At 43.3% G+C, this 10867-nt stretch overlaps 1 protein-coding gene across 2 annotated transcripts; it reads right to left on the bottom strand.

Annotated features, from left to right (window-relative positions):
* Window positions 1–6060: 6060 nt before the first annotated feature.
* On the bottom strand, window positions 6061–10434 carry cysltr1 (cysteinyl leukotriene receptor 1). Of its 2 annotated transcripts, none has more exons than XM_067247851.1 (2): window positions 10346–10434; window positions 6061–8017 (listed from the first exon to the last, which is right to left on the bottom strand). In XM_067247851.1, exon 2 carries the CDS (start codon window positions 8013–8015, stop codon window positions 6960–6962), a length of 1056 nt encoding a protein of 351 aa, XP_067103952.1. In that variant the 5' UTR covers window positions 8016–8017; window positions 10346–10434; the 3' UTR covers window positions 6061–6959. The 2 variants fall into 2 exon arrangements, with proteins under 2 accessions (XP_067103952.1, XP_067103951.1); XM_067247850.1 differs by lacking the exon at window positions 10346–10434 and adding an exon at window positions 8886–9052.
* Window positions 10435–10867: the final 433 nt, after the last annotated feature.

Genomic DNA, 10867 nt, shown 5'->3' with positions numbered 1-10867 from the left:
GCCATTATGTCTGTTCGAGCACCAAGTAGTCCTCTTATTTTGATCTGTGATATGTCATGTTTACATTTTGGTAATGAAACATGAGCTCAGGAAAAACTGATGGAAGCTACATCAACTGTGGCTTCATTAGGAGACGTCAGTGGCCTGACAGGTCTGAAGGGATGTGTGCTTGCTCTCATGCTCCCAGGGGATTAAATGGATCAGTTGGTAGTTCATGAGTGGAACTGTGATATTAAGTGAATAAAGACGTCAATTTAATGTGGCCGGTTGGAGCAGGGGTGAAGGAGGAGAAGGACAAGAGAAGGTGGATGAAAGAAGCAGAAGGAGTATGACGAGGAAGAGGAGAGGGGGAGGAGAAGCTATGGAAAATAAAAGAAGAAAGAAGAGGTGGACAAAGGGAAGAGAAGAAGGCTATAAGACACCAACACAGCCACTATGAACGCGGGGCTGCACATTCTGTGGGGAAAACAAACAGCCTATTGTGAGTATGTGTGCATGTATACTGTTTGTGTGTATGTGTACTGTCTGTGTCTGCTGTAAACGGAAGGATCTTTCCAGCTCTGATTAGAAGTCTGTGACCAGGTGTCATGTGATGGGAAAACACAATGGCCATTTGAGGGAGAAACCCCTCAGCTTTAACCTCCAAGCAAATTGGACCCTCCACATACACAGTACCACTCAGTCTACACTGTTTCCCTCTGTGTCCATCTGTCTCCCCGGTCCCCCTCAACCATGCCCAGTCTCCCCCAGTCTCCCCCAGTCTCCCCCAGTCTTCCCCAGTCTCCCCCAGCCTCCCCCAGTCTCCCCCAGTCTCCCCCAGTCTTCCCCAGTCTCCCCCAGTCTCCCCCAGTCTCCCCCAGTCTCCCCCAGTCTTCCACAGTCTCCCCCAGTCTTCCCCAGTCTCCCCCAGTCTTCCCCAGTCTTCTTCTTGTTACTTGGACATGAGAAACTCATGAGAATTCACATGAGAAACATGAGAACATATACAGGTGATAGAGAGACAGTTAAACTCCCAGTGGAATAGACAATCACAGATTACATGGTACCACACACACACACACACACACCTATTAAAGTGACTGGGGTTAGAATGGTAAACACACTTACATACTTTCACAAACTTCCCTTTAAGGCCAGTTAAGGGGGAGACATAAACACTCCTGTTTACAAGACATCTATTTCGAACCAAACCTAGCCTTAGGCCACAACGGTGTTTTTTTTTTAACCTTGGCTTTGAAATTCAGACACAAGACCCCTGAAACAAAGGCCCACAGTGGCGTCCTCTCTAAACAGAAGACGGTACAGAACATCCTCAGCCCAGAGAGCTAGATCACACACACTTCCTTGTTTTTCTCTTTTATCTGTTGGCCAGCGTGATCCTTCCCTGGGTGATGCCGCCTGATCCCAGCTGTAATCAGGGCCCTTGGATGAATCTGCAGCGTAATGAATCTGCAGTGTAATGAGTCTGCAGCCTAACCAGGCTCCAGGCCGAATGGCAAATAGACAGTGACACTGTTCAGTGACAAACCTGAAGATCAATCTCAACCCGGCTGAGGGAATCCATTGAGCCCTGCCCTCCGTCTGTGATTGTCCTTATGTTCAAGGTCAAGCCACCGAAGCAATTAATTTGTTGGAAAAGGCACATGCCAGACCAACATTGTGGGTTTAAATGCCCCTGGCAGTATTGAGACACCTCTTGCAGAATCCTTGACTATCCCTCCCTTCTATAGTGTACAGTTCATACTAGCTATGATAACCAATTCAAAACAAAAATAAGTTGAAGTTACTTTACATTATTTCCATTGTCAGTATCACAGAGAAGACAGACATTAGAACAAAGCCACATAGTTACAAATGTTTACAGAGTAAACTTTTATACAACCCCCCGAAAAATCACAAAAGACAACATCGGCTGTTCCAGTGCTTCCTCTAGCCTGGATAAACTGTGAAGCTCTCAAAGCTTCTTTCCAAATTCTTAAGCTACTTGTAATGCTCAAAAGAAGCAAATACAATAATAATCTACACACCCAAAACATTAGGCTGCCTCTTCCTAGTAAAAAAAAAAAAAGGATTCTGGTGAAAGGTTGTGGGTGTTTTTATTATTTTATTATTATTCTATTTATTTAGGGGTTTCCTCAAATGATCAAAGTTAAACATGAACACGGCAAACCATCACACATACACACCCATGCGATGTGTTACAGTAGGCTATCTTAAAAAGGCACTCAAACATCACAAACGTCTTTAAATGTTTTTAACAACAAAGAGCTGGGATTCACCACCATTTAAGCATAAAGAACACTTGCAAATATTTATCGGTATCCAGACAAAGATGGAAAGATGTAAATATTAACCGTTGGAGTTTGACTCAAGAGATGTTGGTGTTTGGTTACTCTCTAGAGATACAGACAACCATGTTGTGAATCATTTATCTATAAATCCCCAAATCCTCTACGTTGTCGTACTTCAGCAAAATTGTGTTTCACCAAGCGGCTTTCCCTTGGTGGCCGTATTCTTCAGTAGAGTCCTTGAACACTAGAGTGAGTCAGAAGATGTGAGCCCACAGAACGCAAACAAAGCCCTGTTTTGTGCCAGTGGCCCCCTCGTCCAGTCTTTGTCTAGTCAGTGCTCATGTTCTCCTCTGCTCACTTTTACATATATATACCATCTCACGCGCTTCTCCTCCTAAACTCTGATCTCTGTCTGCCCGCTAACAGTTAAACCCACTAACGCCCTCTGTTGGACACACACAATACAACAGCCACATTATCATTTATCCACTTGTGGTGTATCAAATCACTGATGGCAGATGTTCAAAGTTGAGATTATGCATGATGTGCTGTGGCATTAACTTTACACTTAGGCAGAGTGATCCACTTTGGACTTTGTCAAGCAAGCAAACAAGCCAGCGGTCATTCACATCAGTTTCCTGTGGGCCTGTTCCTGTTGACTGAGGCGTGCGGTCATGATCCCTCATGATAAGTGTCTTTGTGTGGGGGCAACAGTGAATAAGGCAAAGCTTAGGGTCAGGGTCAGAGTCATGAATGAGGTCAGGGGTGCGAGAAACCAATGCGGGGAATGTTTTATTTTCAGCAAAAAACATACATTGTTTAAGCCATGATATATTTAGAGAGATATTTAGAGAGTTAGAAAGTGAGAAGTTTACAGTAGATAATGTGTGTGTTTGAAGGGGGAGTTCAATAATATTTGCATTCGACAGGGACACTATTGAGGTAAAAAGCTTCACAACCACATCAAGTACCACATCACAGACCGATCCACATGAATTGATTTGACGGAGCGTATCACCTTATCAGTAAATTATAAAGAGTATGCCATTATGAATGAGACATTAGAAGGAGCCTGGGGGATGGGGCCGCTTGGCTGATTAGGGACAGAAGGGTTTCTTGTGTTCCTCGTGGTCAGAAGAGTCCCTTAGCCTCTGGGCAATAAATAAATAAAGTTACCATTTCACTGTAATTCCAGACTAATTTTTCGTCCAGATGGACCCGGTCGTCTGTTTTAATGTAATTCTGGCATGTATGTTAGGAAATTCTTCAGTTCACAAATGGGCTCTTTTGAGGTTCACAGTACTACTGCGCTATTTGTGTCTACAACATGACGTGTTTGGTTATCCTGTCATCCAGTTGTACGTGACGATTTGAAAGGTTCCACTAAATGTTATTCTCGTCACTTCCTGTGATATTTATGCACGAGGAAATACAATTTTCTAGGCCTTTAGATTTTTTATTTAAGGATGGGTTTAAAGTAAATATGACTAATTTAATGAAATAGAACATAGTTGAAATTGTGTCATATTTACACAAAATATACAGTGATATCAGTTAGAGATTACATAAAAAGCCTGAGGTAGGTATTCAAGTTACTACAAGTCTTTGAATTACTCATTTATCATTTAATATTTATCATTTAAACCTGATCTGTCATTCTATTTAAATTTGTAAATGGTTTGTGCCCTGGTTACAGCATCTAACACACTGGTTCTGGTCTTTTCTAGTAAAATGTGGGTTTGGTAAATGCCAGAAGACTTGATATGATTTGGAAAGCGATGGGGTGATAACATTTTGACTGGAGGGTCACAAACACTGAAGACCCTTTCTCTCCAAGTAGTGTGTGCGTCACATCATGCTCGTCAAGGAGACAGAAATACACTGGCAGACCAAAATAGTCTCTGTGGAGTACACAGGCCCTGTGGAGGAGGCCGGCTCTCTAGTCACGGGTTTCATGTTAGCAAGGAGATGGACCCTAGTAAGGAGGGTGTGAGAGAGATGGGGTGGGAGAGAGGGATTGGAAGAATAGGAGAGGAGAGGGCGACTGGAAGGGAGATGGGGTGGGGTAGAGATGGATTAAAATAGCTGGATTGTCACAGAGAGACTTGGCAATTAGGGCGAAAACATAGAAGGACGACGACAGTAACTGGGACAACGGGTAATTGTAGAGGAAGGAGAGACTGGGTGGGAGATGAGGAGACTGTAGGGGTATGGGGCATGGGGAGTTGTGTGAGAGGACAGGGCCGGTGAGTATCACAGCACTGGGGTGAACAACCAGCCTAACGTCTGACTTAGCACCAGTGACATTAGCTATGTTCATGTTTCAGCTGGTTGGTTATTGAGTGAGAAGTGACAGACTCCTTATGTGAATTGGGGCACATTCCAGGGCTACAGTGGTTCTCCAGACTCCAGACCCACACAGTCCCGTCTGCACCTCAGCTACCACCCCCCTGAACCTTGAACCTGAACCCCACCCATCAACCCTGAGACACCCACCCCGACACACCCACGGGGTGTAGGGGTGTGTGGGCGGCACTCGCACTTGGCTTCTGGTCTATTTCAGGTTGTGCCACAGACATGCAGGGGCCAGCGCATGTGTAAACATGCAATACTCTGCATGCTTATACACATGCAAATGCGTTTATCCACATTTACACGCAACATATTTGCACCCACGTGCACACACACATCCACAAATATGTAAACACACATACCCGATGATGTTAGTTACAATGGGCAGTGATGATGCTAAATTGCCCCATTGTTGTTCTAGCATCCTTCCTGCCCTTCCGTTACGGAAATGGAAACATGCACATGCACGCACACGCACACACACACAACCGCACACACACACACCCAGTCAGTCCTGGACAGCCTGACCGAAGTGTCCTTGTGTGTTCTGCTCTATGGGTCTTGATTCACTGCAGACAATCCTCTAGCACTCCTACATGCTGACGTTTGCTCTGCGGTACCTCCCTCCAAATTTCAGATGTCACCGGATAACCCTAATCTTGAGGAAACCGCTAGAACATTGAGCTTCATCTTTAAAATGACTTTTGGCAGAAACGACTGAATGTGAGCAGAGAGGCGCAGGAAAGGAAAAGCGCTGACACAACAACTAACCTGCGTTGACATAGAAAGCTGTATCACGTGTCAGAGCCTAGCTGTAACATGGATGTGTAGTGTATGAAATGTGTTCTCAGAACTTGAAGATAAGAATTTCATGGGAGAATTTTCATACATTTCTTAATAACTTACATGAAGTTCTACAGCTGTCTGTCACAGACAGAACAGTAGATCTACACACAGGGCCTTTCACCCTTTGATTACTCGAAAGTTAGTAACAAACTCATTCATTTCTTTAAGGAGACAAAATATGAAAATATGAAAGGTGGACTTTACACTAAACTTGATCTTGATTGTTCTACATTCTGGTCAGGGTCAAAGGGGGGTACACTTCCCTCAACATGCAGCGCAGAAAGGAGGATTTCTGCACTTTGCTGACACATAGTGGCTGAAAGAGTGTATTGCAGATAGGCCTGGACCCGATCATTGGAGCACAATATTTAATGGATTATGAAAATTCAAGAATTATTCTTTGCATGTGTTAATCCAAATCATTAGATTTTCATCATAACGATATGTATATATATATATATATATATATATATATATATATATATATATATATATATATTACATTCTTGTAAGCACCTTGTCATGTGTTTTTCATGTCCTTATGTGCTTACAACAGGAACAAAGCTGTCAGGACCATACAATAACAATTTTATTTTTACGTAGAAATCTATGTAACACAAGAGCAGACAGGATTTAAAGCACACTTAGAAGTTTTATGTTGTGTGCAAGAGTGCAAACTTTCAAGTAAATGAAAGTTTAGTACAATAAGTTCTCCAACCCAACAGCTGTCCTACAATACTGGCCACAAGTTAAGCGCAAACATCAGACCTGATGAACGTGAAACCAGTCATGAGACAAATCCTATCCAATATTTAAGTGCACTAGATTTAATTAATCACATATTGAATTCAATACATCAATTACTCATCATCAATTACTCACATTGCTCATATACATAAATACACACAAACACATGCAATAATTTAATTGTCTAGTAAGATAGAGATTGAAACCAGTCAGGGAATACCATTTAAATGTTTTCCCTGACACTTTGTCTCTCAGTCTGTATGTCATAATCAGAATCCTTCTATCCTCCCTTTTAAAGTTGTTACATGATATCTTCAAATATGCAAGAAGGCATAATTTCACCAAATGGTGATGAAAGCTAAGAGCTACATTAGCAGAGCACCAACACTGGTTTTAAGTGTTTGGTTTGAGGGAAACATTAAAAACAAACAGGTAAGAGGCAGACAATGGGGCATTATAATCTTCTGTGTATACAACCAGCTTGGTGGCATTCTAAGGAAGAAGGAAGTTTCTGCTTCAGGTCAATTAATGAATGCCCTTTCGATAGTGAATGGAGTGTTAGCACTATCGCCATAGAGTGAGTTAGAATACCATCAGAAACACAAAAGACTGTCTTCTCTGGAAGTGCAGCTCCTCTCAAGACACAGTGTCGGGTCAGCGTGTGACGACTCTAACCCACCTCTCTCTCTCAAGCGTGTTGATGTCTGGCTCACTGGCACAGCATCAGTGGGCCTTCAGCTGGCAGTTCTCCCCCTCAGGACTCTCCGTGGGGCTGGGCAGTGCCTGGGGCCTGCAGTTCCCTACCATGGTGGGCTTCCGCATGGTGGACAGGCGACGTCGGAAGCCCTCCCCGGAAAAGAAGTAGAGCAGCGGGTCAAAGCAGGAGTTGGACGCGGCCAGACACAGCGTGACCACCACCGACTTCTGCATGGCCACGACCTCGTCGCAGGTGGTGTCGGTGCGCGTCAGGAAGCTGAGGTGAAGACTGCGCTGCACGTGGTAGGGAGTGAAGCAAAGCAGGAAGGCCAGGGCGACGATAATGATCATACGGATGGCCCTGGAGCCCGAGCCGCGATTGCACCGTGAGGTCTGGGCGCGTGACAGCAGTGCCCGTATGATCCCGGCATAGGAGATCAGGATGATCAGGAAGGGAAGGATAAAGCCCACCGCCAGGGAAAAGTAATTGAGCATGTTCAGCTTGGACAGGTCAGCTTGGACAGGTCTTCCGCGCTGCGAAGATAACGATTGTGGCGGCTCAAAGCACTTAGTCTTGTTGGTGGCTGGGTCGTAGTACTCGCCTGACATCAGAAAGGGCGAGGAGACGGAGCAGATGAACACCCAGATGCCTACACACACCAGGCGAGCGCGGCTCTGAGACACCAGGCGCAAGTTCTGGACAGGGAAGACGATGGCAATGAACCGGGTGACAGACATGGCGGTCATGAAGAAGATGCTGCAGTAGAGGTTAACGTACAGGGCGTAGGAGCTGATGCGACACAGGAAATCTCCCATGTTCCACTGGCCTTTGTTGACGTAGTAGAGGACTCTCAGCGGGAGCGTGCTGACACACAGCAGGTCGGACACAGCCAGGTTGAGCATGTAGACATGGAAAGGCGAGCTCTGGCGCTTGGTTCGGACCAGTACCAACACAGCGAAGCCATTTCCTACCAGGCCAAAGACGGTGATTAGGGAGTATACGGTGGAATAGACCTGGTTCCGGAACTCATCGATGGACGGACAGTTCTGGCTGGAGTTGTCTCTCAGAGTATTGTTGTCCATATCTGGATAATGGGAGAGGAGGGAAAGATAGATGAAGAGATAGAGTGACAGAGAGTAACAAATGGGGGGGGGGGAGTGAGAGACAAGGACAGAGAGACAGAGAGAAACAGAAGAAAATCAAACAATGAGAGACAGAGAGAGAGAATAAGTTCAAATTGTAGGGAGAGAAAGAGAGAAAGGGAGAGATAAATGTAAGAATGAGGGAGAATGTGAGAAGATTTTCCTTACATTTACATTTAGTCATTTAGCAGACGCTCTTATCCAGAGCGACTTACAGTAAGTACAGGGACATTCTCCCCGAGGCAAGTAAGGTGAAGTGCCTTGCCCAAGGACACAACGTCATTTGATTTGCATAGCCAGGAATCGAACCAGCAACCTTTGGATTACTAGCCCAGTTCCCTAACCGCTCAGCCACCTGAATCCTTAATGCTTTACTTTACGCCTCTGAAATACCAAGTCACTGCTTGACAACAACTTCAACCTTCTGTTTTCTACAGAGGTTAATAAAATCTGTTAATATTTAGCTCCCAGTCTTTGTGAATGTGTGACTTCCCAAGTCTATTTTCCTATCAATTTTTGTGTAGCAGTATGCTGTTGTTCACCTAACACAAAATGTATCTGGTCACGTGCACAGTTGATCAGGTCACTTGGCTTTTTCTTTGCAAATGTGTGTTATCTACATTTTGCTGATGTACTTAGTTCCAAATGATTACACCATCCTGACATGTGTCTTTATAGCATCCTAATCCGACAGAAGACTCCCACGAGCATAGGTTGTAGTAGTTACATCTTATTTCATTTTATACAATGTTTTATATATATAACACATACATATGTGGGAAATGTATACATATAACATATCTCTCCTACCTTATGCTCTTCTGCGAAGATGGGCTTTGCTTCCTCTGTTGTTATTTAATTATTCAATATTTATTCATACATTTTGCATACTCCAAATTCAGCCAGTTGTGTTCCTTCTTAAAGGAGCAATTGTTTGCAATTGTCTTAGAAGTACTGCTTAAGGCGTGCGGTTTTTGTTGTTCTCATGTCTTAATCTCTTGTCATTCTCGCTTCTATTGTGCGTATCTGGATACGGTTTTGGATCTGTGGAAATTAAGTAGCCTACCTTTGATTGGACAATATGTATTTGGAGGAAGGCACGCTAAAGATTGTAGGTAACCAAACTCTGAGGTTAAAGAAAGCAGTGGAATTCGAAACCAAGATAATAAACTACATCCTGCTTGTCAGGAAGATTGTGTGTGTGTGTGTTGTTGTTAACAAGTTTCAGTGTGTTCTTGTTTGTGTATTCATGGGTGAGAGCTCTTACATTAGGGCTCTCAAGTCTCGAGTCTCGTGATCACGCATCCCCTGTTTTACAGTATTTCGGTCAAACGCGCACCTGTCTTGCCTTGACTAATTTACTCTGAATTTCAATTCTACACATTATCGCAGCTATAAATAAATAAAAATAACACCGTGCATCCACTGCAATAAGTGCAAGAATTACATGAATAGTTTACAACAGCATCTAGATTACAGTGGCTATAGCGGTTGATCAGTGGTGAACACAAAATTTAAGTAGCCTAACAGTGCAAGCTTTTAAGTCTCAACCAACACAACCAACCAACACAACCGGTTATCAGGCGATAGGTGTGTGTTATGGAAATTGGCGGCATAGAGAAATGTATGATGAAGTGCGTTTGTTAAAAGCGACTTGTTCTCATTTTACCTAGCCTGTTTCTTTGAGATAAAGAGTTGTAGCCTTGGTGCAGTTTAGATCGATACCACAAATACCATCATGCATAGCCTACTTCTGCATTCTGAAATGTCCTTGATAGGCTATTCGTTGAAATGTTATTCATTTAACATTGACATAAAACATTTATATAAAAAAAGCAATAAAATAGACATAATTATGTTAAAAACCATCTATGCATGGGATGTATATTACTTGCTCTCAAGAGTTACAAGGCAGGTAGCCTTTATGGCTCAAGTACATGATGTTACAATTTACGGTAACAAACATGTTTAATTAAGATTTGATGATAAAAGGATATATGATTTTAACATGCTTAATTATTGTCATACATAGTTTAGTGAAACCTACATTGTTCTTGGTCTTTTCAATTAGTTTTCCGTTCATACCAAATCGAAAACGTAATGTTACGCCGCTGTTCCGCGGAGACAGCACCTAGTGCAAACGCTTTCGAGACGAGAGCTGAAGTCAACGTTTTAAGGATAAAGTTTAATAATTCTCAGTCACCTAACCTAACCATAACATCTAACCCTAACCCTAATTCTCACGAGGTTGTGAAAACAACGTTTCTTACCGTAAAATTCCAGACCGTTATTCGCCCGGGCGGAGCGCAGAAACCTTTCACTTCAGTTAAGAACCTCCTGCAGAATGCACGCAGTTTTGTAAAGCCTGTAGCCTACGCGTGGGATTGTTTAATACTGTGATGATGTGTCTCTCAGTCCGAGATGTAACTGTGAGGATGCTCTGCACGTCGTCGCGTGCCAGTAATTATGTCATCACTGTAACATGTCACTGCCAGGACTGACTTTTTTTCTCCAAATAGAACTAAGCCTTATACTTTCTTCAGACTTTGAAGTTCAGAACTCCATACACTTCTCTGGAATGGTCCCAGTTATTTATTGCTTTACTCGTTTGTTTACCTTTATAAAGGATACACTGGGTGTCTGATGCAAGGTTAAATCAATATTTGTGTAGCTAAGTCAATCTACCCACTGTGTGTGTCTGGTGTGTCACGCAAGACACCTGTCAGACCTCTATTCTTTGAAAACGAAGTGAGCTCCAAGTATATCCAACATTTTCCTTCTGAACAAGTTAA

This window comes from Osmerus mordax, chromosome 12, assembly GCF_038355195.1.
Source record: "Osmerus mordax isolate fOsmMor3 chromosome 12, fOsmMor3.pri, whole genome shotgun sequence".
Lineage (NCBI taxonomy): Eukaryota > Metazoa > Chordata > Actinopteri > Osmeriformes > Osmeridae > Osmerus > Osmerus mordax.
Note: the sequence above shows the minus strand (reverse complement) of the source record. Positions and strands in the feature narration are given on the sequence as shown.

Excerpts from the sequence above, each read along its gene's own strand:
- cysltr1 (XM_067247851.1), bottom strand. The coding sequence starts at position 8,015 with ATGGACAACAATACTCTGAGAGACAACTCCAGCCAGAACTGTCCGTCC.